Genomic DNA, 22,122 nt, shown 5'->3' on the forward strand with positions numbered 1-22,122 from the left:
TTGAACTCAGATCCTGACTCCAGATCTGGTGCTACATCCACTGTACCACCTAGCTTCCTACATATCTCTAAATCTATCTATGCATCCACCCATCCATCTATCTTTCACCTATTTTTTATGACAGTATACATCATAGAATTTGAAAATTGGAAGAGACCTCAATAGCCATCTGGTCCAACCCATCACTATAAAGAAATCCCTCCTGTCATAGCTGATAAGTGGTTTAAAGACTATCATAGACCATGAATAACCCAATTCTTGAACCACCCCAGTCTACCTGAAGATAGTTCTAATGCCCTGACATTAAGCCTAATTCAGACTCTTTGCAGCTTCTACCCATTGCCCTAGGTTATGCCTTTGGTGACAAATACAACAAACTGAATCTCTCTTTCCACACGAGAGCCCTTCAAATACTTGAACACAGCCATTGTGGAAAAGTAATATAGAACTGGGATGTTTTTTTGAGAAATGGGTTTCCTTTGGCACCCAAGAACAATTTCATTTTTAATAACTACAAAGCTGTCTCACTCCCAGACTATGAAATTGGATTGGATTCTCCCTGCCTTTGTCTGGATGTAAAAACTAGTGGGATGGAGACCTCCCTATTTATCTGCAGATAAGGGCTTGATTAGGGAATGAGGATGGCTAGGCAGCAACAATATTAGGGGGAAGCTTGAAATATAATGGCAGGAAGGCTTCTTGGCATCCTGAGAACCACCTCTTCCTGTGATGAAGTGGTAAGGGAAGAGTTGAGGTCTCTGAGGTCTAGCCTTGTGTGTCTGCTCACCAATCAAAGATGGCCCAGGAAGGGAAGGGACTAAAGTGAAGATGTCAGATGATGATGATTGGTTTGCACAATAGGAATGGTCTAGCTACTCACTCATGGCCCCTGTCTTCTGGCCATGTTGTCTCTGTCTCTCTCCTCCTCCCTCTCTCCCTCCTTCTCTCTCTCTCTCTCTCTCTCTCTCTCTCTCTCTCTCTCTCTCTCTCTCTCTGTCTGTCTGTCTCTCTCCCTCCTTCCCTCTCTCCCCTCTCTGTCTCTCTGTCTCTTTTTGTCTCTCTATCTCTCTCCCTCTGTCTCTGTCTTTGTCTCTGTCTGTCACTCCCTCCCCCCTTTCCTCCCCCTCGCTCTGTCTCTGTTTCTCTTTCTTTCTCTCCTCGCTGTCTCTCTCCCCTTCTCTCCTTCCCTCCTCCTCTCTCTGAATGTCTCTCCCCCTCCCCCCTTTCCTCTCCCTCTCTTCTCTGTCTCTATCTGTCTCTCTCCCTTCCCCACCTCCCTTGCCGATTTTGCTCCAGCTTAAGCCTCTGACCCAGCTCTCCTGCCTAGCCAATAATTTTACTTGCACTTGGGCCTCTGAGTGCTCTCTCTCTGGTCTCTGGCCTGGCTTGAGTTCTATGATGTGTGTTTGGAATGGGAGGGAGTTCATTGGCTAGTTAGGTTTTCTTAAGTGACAGATTAATAAATTGATATTTTTAAACTAAAAATACAGCCTCCAGAGAATTTCATTCATTCCACTGCCATGGCCCCTCAGAGTCTTTTTATCTACAGGTTTATCATCTCTAGTTACTTCCATTGATCCTCTTGTGACAGGGACTTAGAGGCCTTCATTACTGCTGGTTGCCTTCCTCTGGACCATCTCCAGCTTATTAATGTCCTGCCTCACCCATGGCATCCAGAAATGCACACAGTATTCCAGAAGAGGTCTGGTGAGAGGGAACAAGGCTCTCTGTCCCTACGTGTGAATATGTATGCATGTGTGTGAGCAGATAGTTATATACATATATGTACCTACACACACATATACACATACTGTGTAGAGGTGTAGGTGTGTATATAGGAGTTCAAATGCAGCCTCAGGCATTTACTATGCATGTGGCTCTGGACAAGTCACGTAACCCTGTCTGCCTCTGTTTCCTCATCTGTAAAGTGAGCAGTAGAAGGAAATGGTAAGCCATTCCATCTTCCTTGCCCAGGAAGCTCCGAATAGGGTCACAAAAAGTGAGACACGACTGAAAAAAAAAACAAAAAAAACCAGTGAATAGCAAAATATAGGTATAAGCTCCCCTATCAAAACTGTTTAAAGAAGCATCTTCCAATTAGAAAACTAAAAACATGCTTTCAAAAATATATTTAATCTATTTTGGGGACATGAAAAGGCCTCTAACATCAAGATTTGCTGAATTGTAGCCTTCTGTAAACTCAAGGTGGCTAAGACTGCTAAAGGCCAGGCTATCCCAGGTTAGTACGTTCCTCTCTTTGCCTATGCCTTTTTATAATTAGTTTCCTCATTTAGAAATGCTCCATGAGGTGAAACTTCAAATGGAATGTAGGCCAGCCAAAGTGCTAATGTCCTGGCTGTGCCAGTCTGAGTTAGCTGAAGGGCCTCCTCAAACCACCTTCTCTCCAAGCTCACGTGACGGCCAAGTCATTGCCAAAATCTGCTTGTAGCCACTAGTGTTTGGCAAAACCCATTTCAGGAGAGTCAGAATCTTTCTGCCACTTGCATTGGTTTGTTCCCTCAGTCCACTACTTACACTGGACATCCCAAGATGTCCAGTGTAAGTAGTGGACTTTGCCCTGGAAAATTTTAACTCTTGATTCCAAAGAAATAAGTCACAGGGCTTTTAAGGCCTTGGAAGGCATTGAGCTGCAAAAGGTCTCTTATTGTATAGGAAGTAAGGAAGGAAGGAAGGAAGGAAGGAAGGAAGGAAGGAAGGAAGGAAGGAAGGAAGGAAGGAAGGAAGGAAGGAGGGAGGGAGGGAGGAAGGAAGGAAGGAAGGAAGGAGGGAAGGAGGGAGGGAGGGAGGGAAGGAAGGAAGAAGGAAGGAAGTAAAGAAGGAAGAAAGAAAAGAAGGAAGGAAGAAAAGGAAGGAAGGATGGAAGGAGGGAGGAAGGGAGGAAAGGAGGAAGGAAGGAAGGAAGGAAAGCATTCCAGTGACTTGTCAAGCCTCTGATTTTTCCCATCCTTAAGGGGTCACTTTGGGCTGCTATTTTATTTTCTCATTCTTTATAAACTGGAAAATTACTAAATATTTTAGATTTTTGGTCATGGTTGACTTCTTGTGTTTATCATCTTGTTTGGGAATGGATTTTTTTACTTTTTGCATCTGTGGTCAATTTTTTAATTTATAGTTGAACACTAGGAAGATTATATTTGGCCCACATGAGTCGGGAAAGTCTGCAGTGTTGGTCTCTTGAGTAATCTGCTCTGTAATGAGGTGTCATAGCATTGATATAGTTTATGTTCTGAAATTCCGGTGTGAACCAGCATACAAATAATTCACTCTGCAAATGAATTCATGCAAGTTTCCTTTCAATGAAGAGCTGCCTCAAGTGCATTGTAAATACGCCTCATTTTACAAAAACTTTTCAGGGATTTTTTTTTTCTTTGTGTGTGTACGTGTGGAACTCTATTTGAAAACTTGTTGGTATTTAGGAAGAATTAACACCTTCCTCCAGGGTAGGTCAGCTCCTGCTCCAAAACTTCCAGTCATCAAGAACCTCTCTAAGGCACTGCATGACTTGCTCAAGGTCACCCAGCTGGTGAATAAGAAGAGACTTGAACCTAATTCTTCCTGATTCTGAGACCAGCTCTCCAGCTACTACTATTCTATGGTACCTGTCTTCAAGGACAGAGCTAGTTAGAAATCAATCAATCAATCAATCAATCAATCCAACAATAAGCAGTTATTAAGTCCCCGTTGTGTGATGGGCAGTGTGCTTGGTATTGGAGATTCAAAACAAAAACAAAAACAACCCAGGCTTTTCAGGGAGCTGACATTCTATCAAATACAAAATAAATATGAGGCAATTTTTTCTTTTGGTGAAGTGAGGGGAGGGGTGGGAAAATAAGCCGCAGTTGGAGAGATCAGGAAAGACCTCATGTAGGAGATGAGATGATGGAGAAGGAAATGACAAGCCACACCAGCATCTTTACCAAGAAAACTGAAAATAGGCTTATAAAGAGTGGGACACAACTGAAATGGCTAAACAACAAACAGGAGATGATATTGGAGTTGAAGTTTAAAGGGAAGTAGGAGTTCTTAGGGGTAGAAACGAGGAAGGAGTGCCTTCCGGGTGTCTGGGTTGGAGAGGTGTAGGGGAAGGGCAGCCTGTACAAAGTGAGATGGAATTCTGTGAAGACAGTAAGAAGTATTGTTCAGCTGTCCCATAGGGTATGTAAAAGGGAGGAAAATATAATTCAGACTGAAAGTGTAGGTTGAAGCAAGGTTGTAAAAGGCTTTCTTTTTAAACCCTTACCTTCTGTCTTAGAATTGATACTAAACATTAGCTCCAAGGGAGAAGAGTGATAAGGGCTAGGCAATTAGGGCTAAGTGACTTGTCCAAGATCACACAGCAAGGAAAAATCTGAGGGCAGAATTGGACCCAGGAATTCCTATTTCTAAGCCTGGTACTCTCTCCACTGAGCCACCTAGCTGCCCCTTAAAGGTTTTAAATGACAAACAGCTGTTTCTGTTTAATCCTAGAAGTAACTGGAATGATATAAATCTATATATGCATATCTATTTAATGTAGTATTAACTACATTAACTAATTAACTAATGTAGTATTAACTACATTAAATGGATATTCATATATATTTACATTTTGTGGTCATTCAGTTGTTTCAGTCTTGACCAACTCTTCTTGACCCTATTTGGCATTTTCTAAGTAAAGATCCTGGAGTGGTTTGCTATTCCCTTCTCCAGCTCATTTTACAGATGAGGAAACTGAGACAAACAGGGTTAAGTGACTTTTCCAGGGTCATAAAGATAGTATATGTTTGAGGTCAAATTTGAGCTCTACTCTTCCTGACTGCAATCCTGGCACTCTATCTACTATATATACCACCTAACTGTCCTACTTTACATTTATACATACATAATTATGTCTGACTCTCTGGGGAAAGTAATATATATATGTATATTTGTGTATACACATATACACACACATATACACTAAAGCCTTATATATACTTTCTTGCCACTGGATATTCAAGTAGCCAGCTATTCTCAATAACTATACTAAATAAGTTAATTTAAATAACTAGGACATCTTGCCTAGAATATAGTTTCCAATTGTTAGTTCTCTACTTAGTGTTTCTTAATAGTTAGATACATTATCATTATTATTATTGCTCAGGACATTCGGGTCCTATGTGGTTTTCTGAGTGGCACATTTCTTCCATAATGCCTGACAGAATTCTAGTAGCATTCACCTTTACTAACAACCCAAGGGAATAGCTTCCTTGTCTACAGGCTCTAATCTACTGAGTGTTCTCAGATTCCTCTGGGCAGTTTTGATGGCTCCAATGAGTAGGGCATGATGTTAGAAAAAAGAAGTGATTAATGGTTGTCCTTTGGCATGTTAGCATGGTTGTCTTTGATTGTCATCAAATGTGATATAGTCATAAATGTGTAGTGGGCTTTTTGCCACTGTCAACCCTTTTAATCCCCTTACTCCTATCCCCAGTCCTCTCTTTCAAGAATCCTTTTATCACACCCATTCTCCTCCTGATCTTTATTTTCCTATAAAAATAATTTATTGATGCTTGTTTAACCTTAATTTGGCTCTAAATGAAGAAGTTTTTCCTTTGCTACATACTGTCTACATAACTCTGGACAGGTCAGTTAAACATCTAATGCTTCCAGACAATTTACTAAGACTCTTAAGTTGTAGAGAGATTGATAGTCAAAGTTCCTCAAAGGGAGCTTTCTCCAATGAAATCACAAGGCTGCTCACAAACAGAAATGCTTAAATGTATTCTTCATCTTCCACTCCCCAGGAAGCCAGCTTTTAAATCAAATAATTTTCTAAAAAATTAATTTGACAAAAAATAAGCCATATATCAGCTGAATCTAAAAGTACATGCAATGTTCTATACCCATAATCCCTCACCTCTATAGAACAAAGGGAACAAGATGCATTTTCTAATCTCTTCTCTGAGGCCAAGGTTATTTATATTTATGTTATTTATTTGTTATGTGTATAAATATTTTTTATATTCCACATTATGCAGTTTTGGTTTTTGTTGCTGTTTTATTTTTCCATCTACATTGTTTTAATTCATTGTACATATTTTTTTCCTGGTTCTGCTTACTTCTCTTTTCATCAGTTCATAAAATTCTTCCCACACTCCTCAGTATTCTTTATGTGCATGTTTTGTTAATAGCAAAATAGTAAGCTGCTCTGTTTATCCCTTTTTGTTTAAAGAGAGTCACCTTGGTACAGCAAATTGAGAACTGGCCTTGAAGTCAGAAAGACCTGGATTCAAGTCCCACCTTGATTATATACGAATTGCTCAACTCAATACTAGTCATGTAACTTTTCAGTGCTCTAGGCAATGGTCTGAGACTAAATTGGAGAGCAGGTCTCAACCTGCATGGTAGATGAAGCTTCTTGACCATATGCAAATGAAACCATAGGTTCAGTCCCTACATAATATGCTGTTATTCCTCAGTTGATGGGTATCTAATTTCTTTCCATTTCTTGACAGCTAAAAAAGTGCCATTTTAAATGTGTCGGTGAATATGAGAATTTTCTCTCTTAACTTCCTTGGAATCCATGTCTAGTAATGGGATCTCTGGGTCAAAGGACATTCTGGTCATTTTCTTAACATGATTGCAAATTTCTTTCCAGAATAGTTTGTCTGATAACAGCTATATTAGCAGCATTTTAGAGGCTGGTCTTTTTACAAATATTCTATCACTGTCCTTTCTTTCCTTTGTCCTGTGCCTGAGCCCCCTGAGAGAAAGTTGGGGTGACTCACCCCTGGGTTTGGCCCCTTGGCCACAGTTCAGACTCAGGGCAACAGGAGCCAAAGTAAAGTCCAACAGAGATCTTAAAATGCCTTTCCACGAGGTGAAGCCTCAAAGTTGTTTTGATTTGCAATTTTCTCATTATTAATGACTTGGAAAAATCTTTCCTATCAAATCAGCAAGCACTTATTAAGTACTTACTATTTGTTCAGCACTAGGCTAAGCCCTGGAGTTACTGAGAAAGACAAAAAACAGGCCTTGTTCTCAAGGAGCTCACAATCCAATGGGGGACACAACATTCAATCAACTACATATAAACAAGTTGAAGGTGATCAGCAGAGGAAAGGCACAAGTTAAGGAAGATCAGAAAAGGCTTTCAGTAGAAAGTGGAATTTTAATCAGAACTAAAGGAAGCCAGGAGGCACAGATGAGTAGGGAAAACACTCCAGGGATGGGGAAGTCTCTTTTATGTTTTTATTTTTTAAATCCTTAGTTTTTGTCTTAGAATCAATACTAAATATCAGTTCCAAGGCAGAAGAACATGTAAGGTTTAGGCAGTTGGGGTAAAGTGACTTTGCTCAGGGCCACACAGCTAGGAAGTGCCTGAGGCTGGATTTGAGCCCAGGACCTCCCTTCTCTAGGCCTGGCTCTCTATCCACTGAGTCACCTAGCTGTCCTGATTTCCCCCATCAATAAAAAAAAAAAAATCAGTTGATCGTACTATCCCCTCCAGTTATTGTTATATCTCTCTCCTGCCTTTTATAGCCAAACTCCTAAAAAATAGTTGCTTGTACTCCTTAATTCTCCCTTTTTACCTGCTCCTGATTTTTCTATCCTTTTCCATTCTTGTTTCTGTCTCTACCATTTGACCAATAGGCTTTAAGTAGCTTTTACCTTTCTTTGTAACCCCATCACCTAGCACACTGCCTAGCAGATAGTATGCATTTAACAAGTGCTAGCTGACTGACCCATTCTGGTGCCACCAGAGGATAATTTATTATCAATCCAAAGTCTTTTTTTTTCTTCTTAACTCTTGTACTTCTCAATCTCTCTACAATATTTAACCCTATTTGCCTCCCTACTCCTTCTAGCTACTTTGTCTTCCCTGATTATTGTTGATACTGCTCAGTTGTTTTTCTCCATCTACATATGATGATGGTCTTTTCAGAAACACCGTCCATGTCCTATCCACTGAGCAGGGATGTTTCCTAGGGACCTTATCTTGGGCTTCTTCTCTTCTCTCTCTCTACATTCTTTTTCATGGTGTTACCATAAGACCCTATGGGTTCTACTATCATCTCTACGCAGATGATTCCCAGATCCACACATCTAACCTTTAATCCCTTTCTTGAGCACCAGTCCCAAATCCTCAGTGGCTTACTGGTCCTTCCTACCTATGAATTCTATATACATCTCAAGTTCAGCATATCTAAAACTTAACTGGTTATCTTTCTACCTAAACCTTCCCATTCTCTTAATTTCTGCATTTTTAGTGAGAGGACAACTGTTCTTCCAGGCAACTGTTCTTCCATGTTTGCAGTCCAGGAGCCATCCATGATTGTTCCTTCTCACTCCATACCCACCCATATTCAATCTGTTGCCAAATATTATTGATTCTATCTTCTAGGCTATTGCAGTAGTCTCTTGATGGGTCTTCCTATAGCCAATATCTCCCTTTGCTATTCCAACCTCTACACAATTGCCAAATTAATGTTTTTCAAGGACAGATTTAACTATGACCAATCACTCCCCTACTTAACCATGACTCCCCTACATAAGAACCTTTTTGTTATTCAGTCATGTTCAATCCTTTGTGACCCCATTTGGGATCTTCTTAGCAGAGACATTGGAGTAATTTGTCATTTCTTTCTCCAGCTCATTTTGTAGATGAGGAAACTGAGGCAAATAGAGTTAAATGATTTGGCCAGGATTATACAACTTGAAAGTATCTGAAATTGGATTTGAACTCAGGAAGATGAGGTTTCTTGACTACAAGCCTGGCACTCTATCCACTGCACCACCTAGTTGTCCCAACCTCTAGAGGTTCCCTGTTGCCTCTGGAATATAATACATATTAATTTGTTTGGGACTTAAAATAATTTACACTCTGGCTCCAGTCTTATCTGTATGGGACACCATCTAATTGCAGCATCTATCTTTCAGGGTTGTTGTGATGGCCAATTGAGATAATATATATATATATATATGTATATATATATATATATAAACCTTTACCTTCTGTCTTAGAGCCAATATATTGGTTCTAAAGCAGAAGAGCAGTAAGAGCTAGGCAATGGGGGTTAAATGACTTACCCAAGGTCATACAGCAGGAAGTATTTGAGGTCAAATTTGAACCCAGGACCTCTGGACTCCAAATCTGGCTCTAAAATAGCACCCCACCCCAAGATAATATTATATTAAGTAATAATAACAACAATAGCAATAACTAGCATTTATATAGTATTTTAAGTTCCTTGTAATGTATTAAAATATTTAGCTATAAATTTGACTAGATAGTGTCTGAAGTCCCTACTGATTCTATGAAATGCATTAAACTTTTCTTTCTCTAGACCTCTTCCAGTCAGTACCCTTCTTCCTTTTTTGCTTCTGATGACTTTTTTTCAGAATGAAGTCATGGGGTGGAGTTTGGCTGTAGCATTTCATAGATCTCAGAGAAATATATTTTGCAAGAACCACTCCTCCAATCCATTGATGCAATTAACATTTTATTATATCCTGCCTCTTCTACTTGCATGACCTTAATATCTGTGAATCTCAGCTTCCTTAGCTGTCAAATGAAAGAGGTTGCACTAGATGACTTCCAAGTTCTCTCCAACCTTAAAGGCTGGGTGGCGATGTATCTTTGTATAAAAAGGCAGTAGGCTATCCATAAACTGATGCTGAGTGAAATGATGGAACCAGGAGAACTTTGTACACAGAGACGGAAACATGATGGGACAATCAAATATCACTGACTTTGCTGCTGATAGCAAATGATTATTCCAAAAATGATTAATATGGAAATAGGTAATGAATGGTAATACATGTATAACCCAGTGGAATTGCTTGTTGGCTCTGCGTGGGGGGAGGGAAAGTACATAAATCATGTAACCATGGAACAATAAAATATTCTAAAATAATAAAAAATTTACAACATTTTAAAAGACAGTAGGCTAGAGGTAGGTGCTTCTAAGCAACATATAATATTTTGGAAGAGGAAAGACAGGCAAACAACTGTAATGTGAAACAATGTAAGTACACAGAAACATTAAGCAGCATGTAACAAGAGTTCTTAGGAGAGCTATTGCTTTGAGCTGTGGGGATCAGAGAAGGCTTTCTCAAGACAACACTTGCAATCAAGGAATTAGTTTTGAATCCCAGTTTTGCCATGATTTGTGACCGTGAGCAAGATTCTCAACTTCAGTAATAATTAGCATGTAAATATAAAAATACTAGCATGTAAATAATAGTACAATTAACATTTACAAAGCACTTAAAAGCTTACAAAGCCATTGAAAGAGCACGGTATAGTTATATGTATATATTGATATAGAGCAAAATAATTTGTTGCCACATACTATAGATACAATAGGACCTTGTTTTATGCAAATACAACACATGTGAATTTGGGTATATGCAATTGGAAATTGAAAAAACGAAAGGTAGAAAAATACATAGAATAAAATTTCTTAATTACACACTGACATCATGCCATTCTCTCAAGCAACAGAAAATCTTGCAATGGTTCGTCTGATCACGCTCATTCTCACTCTGAGAATCGTTCATTGTGAATCATTGTTTTGCACCAAACATTAGCTCCCACATTAGTCTTGTCTGGAGTTCTCCCTTGTAACAAGTTCTGTCTGTGTCAGAACAGTGCTTCTCTTTGTTTCATTAACACAACTTGGTAATTAAAAGGGCCCCAAAGTAGAAGAGTCGTGAGGCTGATAGCTCTGATAAGCCTAAGAAAAGTCATTGAATGCCTAGGTATGTTCATATAAGAAATACCGATGCAATAATGGGGTTCATTATTAGTTGTGATTTTCAACTTCAGTGAACAGGCTTGGAACATATTGGTCACTTAAAACATGTTCCTACTGTATATGTGTGTGTGCATGTTATAAAATTTAATCTTCACAATGGCACTATGAGATACTATTATTATTCCCATTTTGCAGATGAGGAGGCAGAGGCAGGTGCAAATGACTTGCCCATAGTCACATGGATAGTTCATGTCTGATATAGAATTTGAACTCAAGTCTTCTTGATTTCAAGTTCTGCACTGTATCCACTATGTTAGTTGGATGTCCCCTGTAAAATGAAAGGCTTGATTTCTTAAGTCTTGCTATCTGTGATTGATCTGTGCTTCTCTAACCTTTGACCCTGAGTCCCCCAAAGTGTTTGGACTCATATGGACTAAGTTCAATACTATTTTATTCAATATTTATTCAAATCCTTGGGGGTTTTTTTTGTTGTTGTTGTTTTTAGTCGTGACCTATTCTTCATAGCCCCATATGGGGTTTTCTTGGCAAAAATACTCAACTGGTTTGCCATTTCCTTCTCCAGCTCATTTTACAGATGAGGAAGCTGACACAAACAAGGTGAAATGATTTGCCCAGTGTAATTCACCTAGTAAGCAGCTAAGGCCAGATTTGAACTTAGAAAGATGAGTCTTCCTGACTCTGGGGCTCGTATTATACTGTGCAATCTAGCTGCCCCTCAGTCCTAGGGCCTGACCCTAAACAGTTTCTCTCATCCAAAACTGGAGTTCTTTCAGGGGTGAGGGAAAAGGGGGAGGAGAAAAGGGGGTACTTTTATGAAATCTTTGGAGAGAATCCTTTAAGGCCTCCATATACTGGTTTTAGGAGACAGAAATCCATATCTCCCAAATGAAAAATATTCTACTGGACATTACTCCAACTTAAAAAAAATAGGAGGGAGGAGGGAAGACTAGATTATATCCCTGTAGAGATTTTTTGGCATATAATCGGATAAAGTCCAGATGCTTCACTTAAGTTAGAAAAAAATGTGTGCAATTCTAGCATGAAACATATTCTAGAACTAATCACAAACATTCATTTCCCAAGTTATATGTTCCATGCTCTTAAGTCTTGTTTCTGTTAGGGTCTTCCTGTGCTAATGAATTCAAAAAACCCTTTTTAATTTCTGTTTTTCAAGAAATAGCTCCATTTAGTTCAATCAAAGTGAGGGGCTTAGCCAAAATGATGGGGAAATTGGATAGCAGTGTGGAAAGTGTTCATAAAGGAGAACCACTTTTTAAATGAGCTACACTCAGTTTGGGAGGAATGGGGTTTTAAGTTTCCAGAAAAGCCTAATCATATCTTCCTCCAAGGCAGAAGACTTAGATATTAAAATAGCACTTCTTATCGAGAATAAGGCACATAGTAATTTTCATTTTTTTAAAATGTAATTCTGATGTATCAGTTGAAAAAGGCAGGGGGACGGGGGAGAAGAACTATATTCTAAAGTATTTCCCAAAGGCAAACTCAAAATTACTTTAATATTCTATAAATAATTTAATGTTCTCTTAATCTGTCTGCTATGTATTTCTGGGTGTGGATTTCCTGCAATAGCTAACATGCCACTGGAACACAGTTTTAAAATTCTAAGAAAAACAAATAAACACATGTTTAGCTCAAATGGAGAAGAAAGGCAGTATAAGATTCCCAAATCATAGAATCTCAGCATTACAAAGGACCTCAGATGCCATCTGTTTCAGTATTCAGTCATTTCAGTTGTGTCCAACTCTTCGTGACTCCACTTGGATTTTTTTGGCAAAGATACTGGATTTTTACAAGTTAGGAGACAGACAAATTCGGTTATATGACTTGCCCAGGGTCGCACAGCTAGTAAATTTGAATCCAAGAAGACAAATCTTCCTGACTTCAGGCTCAGCACTCTATCCACTGTACTATCTAGCTATCCTATATAGTTATGTCAATTTATAGCTAAAAAAAAAAAAATCCATTCTACGGCATTCCAATAAGTGGTTAGCCATCCTCTGAAGACCTCCATTGAGGGGTCTCCACTCCCTTGTGAGACAGTCCAACCAACCTTGGTTTTAGCAGCTCTAATTGCAAGAGTTTTTTTTTTCCCTGAAATTGAGTCTATCTTCCTCTTTCTCTCTCTCAAACATTCACCCCTTGCTTCTTATTCTGTTCTTTGGGATCGAACAGAACAAATCTAATTTCACTTCAATGACCCTTTAAGTCTTATAGATGGTTATCATATCCTCTGCCTTCTCCAGGACAAATATGTCCAGTTTCTTCAATTATTGGTCCTATTTGAGGCAGCTAGGTAGCACAAGGGATAGAGTTCAAACCTGAGTTCAAATCCAACTTCAGGCATTTACTAGCAGTTATAACTCTGGGCAAGTCATCTAACCTCTGTCTGCCTCAGTTTCCTCCTCCGAAAAATGGAGATAAAAGTAGCATTCACCTCCCACTGTTATTGTGAGAATTGAATGAAATAATAATTGTGAAGTGCTTAGCACAATCCGTAGGTACTATGTAAATGGTAGATATGATGATGGAAAATGGATGGTTATCAATCCTTTTCCCCACCTGGTTGGTCTGTATTGCTGTGTTAGTTCCCTAAAATGAAACCTCCCAACACCCAGAACTAACATGAATAACAGTGGGACTGTGGCCATCACCTCTCTCTTACAGACATCAAACATTTCCTAAAATGTGCCCTAGCATATAGTCTAAACTTTTTTTGGCTGCTACTACTCACATGGAGCTTGCAGATCTTTTAACATAAGAACTGTCTTCTAGAAATTTCCTTGCCATCCTCTATTTGGTAATTTGATTTCCTGAACTTGAATGTAGAACATCAGAGGACTGGTTTGAATTCATCCCTAATATTTCCTAAAACATTTGGTCCTTTGTTTTGACTTACCACAATCTCTTTGTATTTTCCCCCTTAGCAGGTAAGTCCCCAGCATTGCTCCATCTGCATATTTGACAACTATGCCTTCTAAATTACTGATTTAAAATATCCAGATGAGGGACAGCTAGGTGGCTCAATGGATAGAACACCAGTGCATAGTGTAGATAGGGTCAAGAAGACATGGGTTTGTGAGAATGAAAATTAATATAAAATAACTCAAGTATTATATTTATAAGATTTATTAAAATAAAAACTAGAATTAAAAGGGAGCTAGCTAACTCCAGCCGCAGTCTCCATAAAGAAGAGAGAGAGAGGGAAGAGCCACAGAAAGTTATTAACAACGCAGACATGAGGGAGCAGGCAAAGGGATGCTGGGAGATACAAAAGGAATTCTGGGGAATGAAGCCCAGGGGCTCAAAATTCTAATTAATACAAGTTCAAATCTGTTCTTAACTGTGTGACCCTGAGTAAGTCACAATCCCAAATGCCTATGCTTTACTGCTCTTCTACTTTGGAACTGATTCTTACTACTAATTCTACAACAGAAGGCAAGAGTTTTAGTTTTGTTTTGTTTTAGTGTCCAAGTGGTGGCTGGTCTGTGTTGAATTTAGGAATATTGGAGTTCCTATTTTCTAATTAATGCTCTACTATTCTCTGAATATATCCCAAATTTTCTAGCCTTTGTAATTTCATTATGCCTGGCATGCTCTCCTCCTGGGAGTGCCTTTTATAGATAAGCTCTCCCAACTCTAGGTCTTACATTCTTTCCATTACACTAAATGTCTCTCTAACAGTTGACACTTGGGATTTCCCCACAGTCGAATGGGCTGCCTCCATTAGGAATGGGTTTGCTTCTGATGTCAAGGCAAGGTTAGAGGAAAAATTTACAGGGATGAAGAAGAGAGGATTCTCATTTATTTACAGGTTGGACTATGTAGCATTTCTGTAGTGCTTGAAGCTTTATAAAGCACATTACAAATGTTATCTCATCTGCTCCTCACAACAATCCTGGGAGGCAGGTGCTTTTACTACCCCCATTTTATAGATGAAGAAACTGGGTCAGAATTAAGTGACTTGTCCAGGGTCACACAGCTAGTAGATATCTGAGGTGGGATTTGAACTTGGGACTTTGTGACTCCAGGTCCAGCACACTATCCATTGTGCCTTCTGGTTTTAAGAGGTGATATCTGAACAATAAGGGTACAATCCTACTTGGAGGATAGAGTATGGAAGACGCCCAAAAAGAAACAAAAAAAGCAGTCAGACAAAGGAAAAGTCCAGAAAGAACAGTATTGTGAAAACTTAAGGGAGAGTGATAGAAAATGAGAGTTTCAAATACTACAGACAATTTAAACAGAATGGAATCTGTTAAAAAAAAAAAGACAATGAATTTTTAGTTAAGAGAGCGGTTTCAGTAATGTCAAGGTGATGTGGCCAGTGACTGGGGGAAAGATTCATAGAGAAGAAGGAGGCATTAAACTATTCCCAGAAAGAGGATTTCCCCCCACCTTTGAAGCCTAAGTTTCTATTTTGCCTAGTCAGGAAGTACAGGGTCCACTCATGGTCTCCATCCCAAAATGGAGCGCTACAAAAGCCTTAATGTGCTCTATTTTTCTGATGTGGGCCAGTTTGGACCCTCTTTGGCAGCCTTAGTGACCCTCAGCTCCTGAAGGCTGGTCATATTAATGCTGGCCTTGGTGCATACATCTGATTGGCTTTAACCCTGCTGTGGTTCAGAATGTACCAAGGATTACAAGTATGCCCCTACCATACCTTACTGACAGCTGGGATTTCAAAAGGCAGATATGGGTAATTCCCAGAGATGGACATTCCAGGTATTTTGTTGTTGATTGTTCCATCATTTGAGTTGTATCTGACTCTTTGTGATCCCATTAGGGGTTTTCTTGGCAACGATATTGAAGTGGTTTGCCATTTCCTTCTCCAGCTTATTTTTCAAATGAATAAACTGAGGCAAACAAAGTTAAGGGACTTGCCCAGGGTCACCCAGATTTGATTTCAGGAAAATGAGTCTTCCTGACTCAAGGCTGAGCACTCTATCCACTGCACCTAGCTGCCTCATTCCAGGAATGGTAGAGACATAAAAGCTAAAAATATGAGACATGTTCATCAAACAGTCATCTAGTTTCACTGGATGTGGAGTACTGGAATAGTATAAAATAAAGCCAAAAAGGAAAGCTAGATAAGAGTTCTTAATCCTTTTTTGGGGTCATGGATGCTTTTTATAGTCTGCTGAAGACTAAGGACCCCTTCTCAGAATAATGCTTTTAAATGCATAAAATAAAAATTCATAGGATAGCAAGGGAAAATGTATTGAAATAAGGAACATTTTTTTCCCATCCAAGTTCATGAATCCCCTTAAGATCTCTCCACAGATAATTTCGACATCTGTGGATATCACATTAGGAATCCTTAAACAAAAACCATGTTGCAAAGGGCCCAGAATGCCAAGCTAAAGAGTTTGGACTTTATCTGATAGGTGAGGGCTGTGAGAGGAGATTTTAATTAACAAAACATATCTGCCCTTTTGCGAAGCCCAGTTTTTAACATTTCAACTTTTTCACTCAACAGCTTCAATTATCTCTCTTGGCATGATTTAGTTAACTGGCATTTAAAAAGATCTTTTCTGTTTGGCCCTTCCTTATCCTCCTTTATTACGTTCAGATGACATTTGAAAATTGCCTAATTTGGAAATATTAATCAACAAGTAATGAAGGTGACAGGTGTTATTCTATGCCACATTTTTCTAGTCCTGGATTAGATAGGAGAGGCCCGAATGTTCTTCACTCTTGCAAACTGATGGACCAGGGTTATCTTTTTTATTGCATTGACAGCTCTTTTCCTTCACACTGTTCCCAAAGAGAATCCCAAAGCTAATTCTTGGCAAGGCTTTGGTTAACTTTCATATGTTAACATAACCTTCTGTTCCTTGAACAAGCCACTCCATCTCCTGACTCCTGGCATTTTCTCTGGCTCTTGCCCATGCCTGGAATGCCTTCCCACCTCAGCTCTGCTTCTTGGCTTCGCTGGCTTCCTTCAAGCCCCAGCTAAAATCGCACCTTCCATAAGAAGTATTTCCCCATCTCCCTCAATGCTAGTTAGTTCCTCATCTCTGTTAATTATCAACCAACTTAGCTAATTTGTACATGCAGTATGTGCAAGGTAGCAGCAAAGCAGAGCGAGCACTGAGCCTGGAGTCAGGAAGCCTCATCTTCCTGAATTCAAATCTGGCCTCAGATACTTACTAGCTTGGTGACCCCAGGCAAGTCACTTAACCCTGTTTGCCTCAGTTTCTTCATCTGTAAATGAACTGGAGAATGAAGTGACTTGAGTGTTTAACTTAAGGTCCTCTTTGTTAACCTAAGAGCATGCCTTATACACCTATGCTCAGCTTGGTGGAGCATTCATTTTCTACAGTTGAATAAATTTAATTTTTTGTAAATAAATAAATATATAAGTATATGTTTTATAAACAACTATAGAAATATATTTTATAAATATATATCTGCCTATTTTATAAATAAATGTATACAATTTATATTTTACTAATGTATAAATATATATTTTATGAGTAAATGTATAAATATTATATATATATATATACATACATACATATAAAGTTGAAGGACAAAGAAAATAAAACAATGTTTTTGCTACAAAAGCCCCAAATGGGGTCATGAAGAATCAGGCACAACCTAAGAAAAATGACTGAACAACATGCTATGTACATACTGTCTCCTTTAATACGTTGCTAATTCCTTGAGATCAGGGACTTTTTTTGCCTTTCTTTGTATGTCCAGCACTTAGCACAGTGCTCAGTTCATGGTAGGTACTTAATGTCAATTGACTGACTAACAGTTATAACAACCTAATTTTTCCCTTTTTCCATTTGCAGCTGAACCTCTAATACCAGGATGGGGAAACAAAACAGCAAACTACGCCCAGAGGTGATGCAGGATTTGCTGGAAAGCACAGACTTTACCGAGCATGAGATCCAGGAATGGTATAAAGGCTTCTTGAGAGACTGCCCAAGTGGTCATTTATCCATGGAGGAATTTAAGAAAATCTATGGGAACTTTTTTCCTTATGGGGACGCTTCCAAATTTGCAGAGCATGTATTCCGCACTTTTGATGCAAATGGAGATGGAACAATAGACTTTAGAGAATTCATTATTGCCTTGAGTGTAACATCCAGAGGGAAACTGGAGCAGAAGCTGAAATGGGCCTTTAGCATGTATGACCTGGATGGAAATGGGTACATCAGCAAGGCCGAAATGCTGGAGATTGTCCAGGTAAGTCTTATTCCTCTGTTTTCCTTAGTTCTTGAAATCAGATACCATCAGGAACACCAGAACCAAATTTATGCCCCAGATCAGAGGCAGAGTGAAATAGTAAATAGTACATTAGACTTGGAGTTGGGAAAATCTGGGTTCAAACTCTGCCTCAGACATTAAACTAGCTGTGTGACCCTGTGCAAGTCACTTGAACTTATCTGAGCTTCAATTTTCTCATTTATAATGTGGGAAGGTTGGATTCGATGACTTCTAGGGTCCCTTCCAAGTCTATAATCTAAAAGGGAAGAAAAACTACAAAGGTTGGAGGTTCAGAAGGTTTTAAGGAAGATCCTTTCATTTTGAGGAATCAGGGAGGGGAAGTAGTGGAGGAGACAAAGATTCTTCTTATAAAATGCTTAAAGAAGCCAAATTCCTTTCCCAAGTATCTGGAAGCTTCAGCAAACACCAGAAAGTGAGACAATCAGCTTCTGAAGTATCTCCATCTAGCAAGAATTCTAGGAGCATCACAAAGACTCAGAGAATAGTGTTTGCAAGAAAGGGATGGTCAACAGTGTTAAATGTAGCAGAGATGTTGAGAAGGAGGAGGATGGAGAAAAGAGCATCAGTTTGGCAACTGAGAGATCACTGACAATTTAGGAAAGAGCAGGTTGAGTATTAAGGTCAGAAGCCAGACCACAAAGGACCTCAGAAGACAAATGAGGGGCAACTAACTGGCTCAGTGGATGGAGAGCCAGGACTGGAGATAGGAGATCATCGGTTCAAATCTGGCTTTAGAGACTTTCTAGCTTTGTGACTGACCCTGGGAAAGCACTTAATGCCCATTGCCTAACCCTTATTACTCTTCTGCCTTAAAACCAATACTCAATATTGACACTAAGAAGATAAGGAGGAAGGAGGAGAGGAAGAGGAATAAGTAATTGAACTTGTCTTTTCTCTAATGCTAAGCAATGCTTCATCTAAAGGTTGAGGAGTTGAATATAGTCAACTTTTTTCAGAATTTTGACTGAGAAAGGGAAGTAAGATGCCAGGTTACAGGTCAAGTGAAGGTTCTTTTCCTTTTTTAAAGGACAAGGGAGAATTGGGTATGTTGGAAGCAACAACTGCCTTCATCACTCATCATTCAAGAACCAGTTTCCTCCATATAAGGGAAAACTTCTTATAGAAGAGTAATCCTTTAAACATTTCCTCTGCTGACTTGTATGTAGAACCCTTTATACAATAGCAACAAACTGTAAAGACAAATAACTCTGAAAGACTTAAGAACTCCAATTAATGTAATGACCAACCACAGTTCTAAAAGACCAGTGATGTAACATTCAACCTACTCACCTCGTCTTTTGAAACAGAAGATGGATCTATGGTGCAGAATGAGACATAAATGTTGAGATATGGCCAATAGAGTAATTTTGCTTATATGATACAGGGTTATATTCTTTCAGTTTGGAGATGATTATTGGCAGAGGGATAGGGACTACCAATGAGGGTCATTAAAACATTTCTAAAACATGCACATAAGAGAACAGAATAAGGCCAACAGGAAACACAGACAAACAAGCTAGCTCTGAAAATAATATGGTGAATTCATTACATATTTTAAAAGAAAAGTGAGCTGCTCATAATACAAATTCACAGCTACATATGCAATCTTCTTTTTGTTCTACTTTGTATCTGGAAGTGCTTCACCTTTTTTTGCTGTTAATGAAGTTCTAAATTTTGTAAAAGAGAAAATTAATTCTCTCTGCCTTTTAAAGGATTAAGTTACCATTAATACAATCTAAGGCATTAGCTGTTTTGGTTCTGGCAGAAAGAGCTTCAGAAGATGCCTGGATAATTGAAAATCTGCCATCACTAGTATATCATATACTTGTACCAGGCTTGTGATCTATTTTCCAAACTATTCATCCATGTTCTTCTGATTAGGTTGTCCTAGTATATCTACATAAAAATAACATATTTCTGCTTCTTTTAATTTTCACCCAAATATTCTCTCTCTGGTTGACACATAGCAACTTGAAACTTATTTTGTGCTTAATAAATGTCTTTTCATTCATTCATTCTCACAATAGTTACTTCAACGCCTCTTATGTATCCCCTTCTTTTTGAATAAGGCATACATTTTCTAGAATCATATTCCATTCAGAAGCTCCATCCCACCCAAGTCTCAGTGATATCTATGAAGCAAAATTCTTCTTATAGTAGGAAAATGGGCTTTTATTGCTGGATCCTTATTTGGATTATGCCTCATTTGAATAATAAGATAGCTCTATTGCTATTATTATCTCTACAATATAGTTATTCTCTATGTTATCTAATTTGGTAGACATACCCTACATAAGCAGATTTATACTCCATTCCTTTTCAATTTAAAACACTTTAATTAGATTAGAAAGACTCTGGGCAACTATTTTTTCCAATTATTGTTAGATATGCTCTATCCTTGGCCAAAGGTTTGTCAGCATTCAGAAATCCAAATCCTCTAATCAGATATATCTCCTTAACAACCAGTAGTTCAGGAAGTGGTGTGATGGTACTGGAGAACCAGGAGGAAATATAGCCACCTTCTTTTTCCCTTTCAGAACAAAAACAAACATGCAGACAAACAAACTCCTCAAGTCTATCTAGAAACTGTACCAAACCAAATCTTGATCAGGAAATTGGGAAAAAAATCACAAGAAGTCATTTTTTTCCAGCCAAGGTCAGCATAGGAAGACCAATATAGCTGTCTGTAGATCTAGGGAACAGAGCTTTGCCAGAACTGTACAGTACAGAGCATTTCAGCCAAAGGAGAGACGGTAGACATGAGGAGATCCCAGATTCAGCCCAGAGGGGTATAAATTTGTGTGGGGTGAAGGAACAGTTGCCAACTCGAAGCTTTAACACTCACTAGTGAAGAAATTAAATTGATTCTGTATCAGTTTATAATTAATTCTATTCTGTAATTGACCCTATGCTACATTACTACTATTTTGAATGACTGCACAAAACACATGAGCTGTTTAGAATTTAGTACTGCCAGTCACTGTTCTGTTCTTACCTCAAAGAAATTTGTTATTCTTAAGGGATTCAAGTGAATGCCATTTGGGCTGGTATAGTGTCTTTATCACTATATCACCCTCCATGATGCTTCTAGCTCTGTAACCAGTTATCATATTTTCCTCACATACCTGGGTCTGTTCTTTCTTCTGTGCCAATAAAAGAGAGCTGCACCACTTCCTCTAGGTCATTGGCCTAACTGAGGGGAGTTATTTGTACCACTTTATTAATGGGTTTGCCCCCTGTTAATAAACTGATGAGGCCTTGAATGTTACCTCTTCATTTTTCATTTCTCTATTGTTCATTTGTGTAAATGAATAATTTTATAAAGCTTTAAAACCTCAAATAATATACCCAAATAAACAAATGAAAAATCACATGCTTTCATCTGCATTGTGACTCCAACAGTTCTTCCTCTGGAAGTGTACAGCATTCTTTGTCATACGTCCCTTAGAATTGTCCTAGATCATTGTATTGCCCATAGTAGTTAAGTCTATAATGTGTGATCATTTCACAATATTGCAGTTACTGGGTACAGTGTTTTCCTGGTTCTGCTTATTTTGCTCTGCCTATTTATTTCTCTTCAAGAAGGTCTTTCCAAAAGCTCTGAATTCTCCACTTCATTTTGTCTTAATTAAATTGGCATGAGACACTAGCAAGTTCCAGGACATAGACCTGTGGGAGATCAAGGAGAGGACCTGCACCTAGGGATAATGTGTCAGGAAGAACTGTTGATTACCACACACATTAGGCTATAGAGGAGGCTGTGGGCAAGTTCAGAAGCCAATAGTAGCTGTGGGGCTCACACACAGCAGGAGAAGAGCAAGGTCTCAGCTCCAGCTTCTAACCCAAGCTGAAGCCAGCAGAGGAATAGCCAGGGCAGTAATCCCAGACCAAAGGGAAACTTGAAGTTCTGAGCCTCTGAACAACAGAGCTTTTCAGCAGGTTGATAATAGTTGAGTCTTATTTATCAGCAAATATAATAACTAACAAGTAAAAATGTAGGAAGATGGACCTTTAATGAAATAGTGTATCTATGCAATTCTGATTAAAAAAAAGATCAGCGCTATATAGAAATTATATATGTATATATAAGCTATATAGA

At 38.7% G+C, this 22,122-nt stretch overlaps 1 protein-coding gene across 3 annotated transcripts in view; it reads left to right on the forward strand.

Moving 5' to 3' along the window:
- NCALD (neurocalcin delta) overlaps nucleotides 1-22,122 on the forward strand; it is a 569,529-nt gene that overhangs the window by 525,630 nt on the left and 21,777 nt on the right. For all 3 annotated transcript variants that reach the window (XM_056823245.1, XM_007488170.3, XM_007488171.3), the window contains one exon: nucleotides 17,585-17,981. In XM_056823245.1, the coding sequence (XP_056679223.1) occupies nucleotides 17,604-17,981 (378 nt within the window). In that variant the 5' untranslated portion in view covers nucleotides 17,585-17,603. The remainder of the gene's footprint in view (nucleotides 1-17,584; nucleotides 17,982-22,122) is intronic.

This window comes from Monodelphis domestica, chromosome 3, assembly GCF_027887165.1.
Source record: "Monodelphis domestica isolate mMonDom1 chromosome 3, mMonDom1.pri, whole genome shotgun sequence".
Classification (NCBI taxonomy): Eukaryota; Metazoa; Chordata; class Mammalia; order Didelphimorphia; family Didelphidae; genus Monodelphis; species Monodelphis domestica.